Source organism: Penaeus monodon, chromosome 5 (assembly GCF_015228065.2).
Source record: "Penaeus monodon isolate SGIC_2016 chromosome 5, NSTDA_Pmon_1, whole genome shotgun sequence".
Classification (NCBI taxonomy): Eukaryota; Metazoa; Arthropoda; class Malacostraca; order Decapoda; family Penaeidae; genus Penaeus; species Penaeus monodon.
In genome coordinates, this window is record NC_051390.1 from 23,229,563 (window position 1) to 23,231,906 (window position 2,344).

General features: G+C 40.1%; 1 protein-coding gene across 1 annotated transcript in view; it reads left to right on the forward strand.

Annotated features, from left to right (window-relative positions):
• Positions 1-2,076, forward strand: part of LOC119573120 (endochitinase-like) — a gene marked incomplete in the record, with an annotated part of 49,241 nt that extends 47,165 nt beyond the window's left edge. The window contains 7 exon segments of the mRNA XM_037920156.1: positions 305-391; positions 394-414; positions 417-451; positions 614-682; positions 823-972; positions 1,135-1,273; positions 1,276-2,076. Coding sequence (XP_037776084.1) covers positions 305-391; positions 394-414; positions 417-451; positions 614-682; positions 823-972; positions 1,135-1,273; positions 1,276-1,688 — 914 coding nt within the window.
• Positions 2,077-2,344: the final 268 nt, after the last annotated feature.

Sequence of the window (2,344 nt, forward strand, 5' to 3'; positions counted from 1 at the left end):
CCGGAACGCGAAGAGCTGGAATAAAGGACAGGAAATAGAGAACTCATTTTGACTATATTACTTATCGTTTTTCCATTGTCATCCATATGCACTCACTATTTTCCTTTTCTCCCCCTCCCCTCTTTCTCCTCTTCCATTTCTTCACTCGCATTTCCTTTCCCCCTTCCCTTCTTCATCCATTTCTCCTTCCTTTCTACTTCTTTTTCCTTCTCGTCTTCATCATCTTCGTCCTTCTTTTCTTCTCTCTCCTGCTTTTATCCGCCCCTCCCTCGCCTCCTCCCTTCTCCCTCCCCCTTTCCCACAGGCGACCAGTGGGTGGGCTACGAGGACCCTGACAGTCTCAAGATCAAGATGGACTTCATCCGCGAGCAGGGCTACCTCGGCGCTATGACCGGGCCATCGACCAGGACGACTTCGGAACTGGTGTGGAAGGGGACAGAACCCGATGATGAGTGAGGCTTGTTTTTCTTATTTTTCCTTTCCTCCTTTATCTTATCTTACATTTACTTTCGATATCCATTAAATGCTAACAAAGTCTACGTATCCTTTAAGATAGCATCAACACCAGTTATAGCACAGAACAAGTAAAAAATCGCTGTTGCTTTCTGTTCGCAGCACCATTTACGATGGCATGAAGGACTACGTAGTGCCTGTTGCTCCCACTCTTCCTCCAACCACAACAGTACGTATTTTTCATTAAAATATTCTGACAAGAAATGAAGGTCCTAAATACAAGAGATGATCATATTGATTTATTTTTTCAAATTACGACACCGCTGATCGTATGACATTGAAAAGGGCCACTATGTCTCCTCCTAACAGAGCCCCTGGTGGACCCCACCAACTACTACTACCACAACACGGGACCCCAGCATCACCACGACCACGAGAGATCCCAACTTGCCGACCACAACTATGGGGCCTATTGACTGTACTGTGCAAGAATACTGGCCGCATCCGGACTGTGACAAGGTAGAAATTTATGGGCTCAATATAAGGCTATAAATTTAGTCTCTCTGTCCCTGTCTCTGTTTATGTCTCTCTCTCTATCTATCTATCTGTCTGTCTCCCGATCTCTCCATTTGTTTCACCTTGCCTACTTTGTCCACTGACAAACGTCCTCTTTGGTTGCAGTACTACTGGTGCTTCGAAGGCATACCCCACCTGGAGTACTGCCCCGCTGGCACCGTGTGGAACCAGGCTATCAAGGCGTGCGACTGGCCGGCCAACGTGGACACCTCCGGCTGCAACATGCCCTCGCTCTCGAAAGACGCCAGCAGCGGCCCCTCCACAACACTATCCCTCTCAACGTCCGAACCAAGGGGACCCCGCACTCGGGCAAGGCGCCAAAGGTTCCTCTTAACTTGATTTCCAAGAAGCCAGCCCCGGCGAAGTCTTTACCTGCGAAGTCAGTTGATGCTAAATTAGTTCACAATAATGCACCACCTGCTAAACCAGCACATGCTAAGCCTCTTCATGCTAAACCAGTTCGTGTTAAGCCAGCACCGGTAAAGCCACTTCATACTAAAGCAATTCATGCTATGCCAGCACAGGTAAAGTCAGCTCATACTAAACCACAAGCGGCTAACCTAGAACCTTCCACACCAGAACCGTCGAACCTAAAACTTTCCAAGTCAGAGCCTGCTAAGTCAGTACCACCACTGCTAATGAAGATGGTAAAGAACTAAAGTGTACCATTGAGAATAAGACCGCCAAAAGTGAGGTCTCCAAATCCTTCATTTGTGAATGAATACAACAGTATCATTAATGATAAAAAAGAGAACATCATACAAATGGTGTGGCAAGAAAAGGTAAGGAAGTATCATCTAGAAGTAAATAAATAAATCACTGAATCAGTAGAAAGTAATATCATTTTTGAGAAGACAACAATAATAATAACTATAACATTAATAATAACTAATAGAGACAAAAATAATTAACATTATAGCTGGATAAATCAACGGAAATATAAGTTGACAACATTAAAGAAAACCTTGTGTTAGCCATTTTCTGTGTTCGAATTTTTGCATAACAAAATTTGCTAGTTTATGAAATAAAAAATGTTTGAAACAGTCAGTAACGTTTTTAACCACCTGGATTATCATACATACATACATACATACATACATACATATATATATATATATATATATATATATAAAAATATATTTTTTGTTTTATTTTTATATTATATATATATATATATATATATATATATATATATATATATATATTTTATATATAATATATATATATATATATAGTTTTTATATTTAATATATTTATATATATTTAAAATTTTTTATATTTTAATTTTTAATATTATATGATCTATTTTAATCTA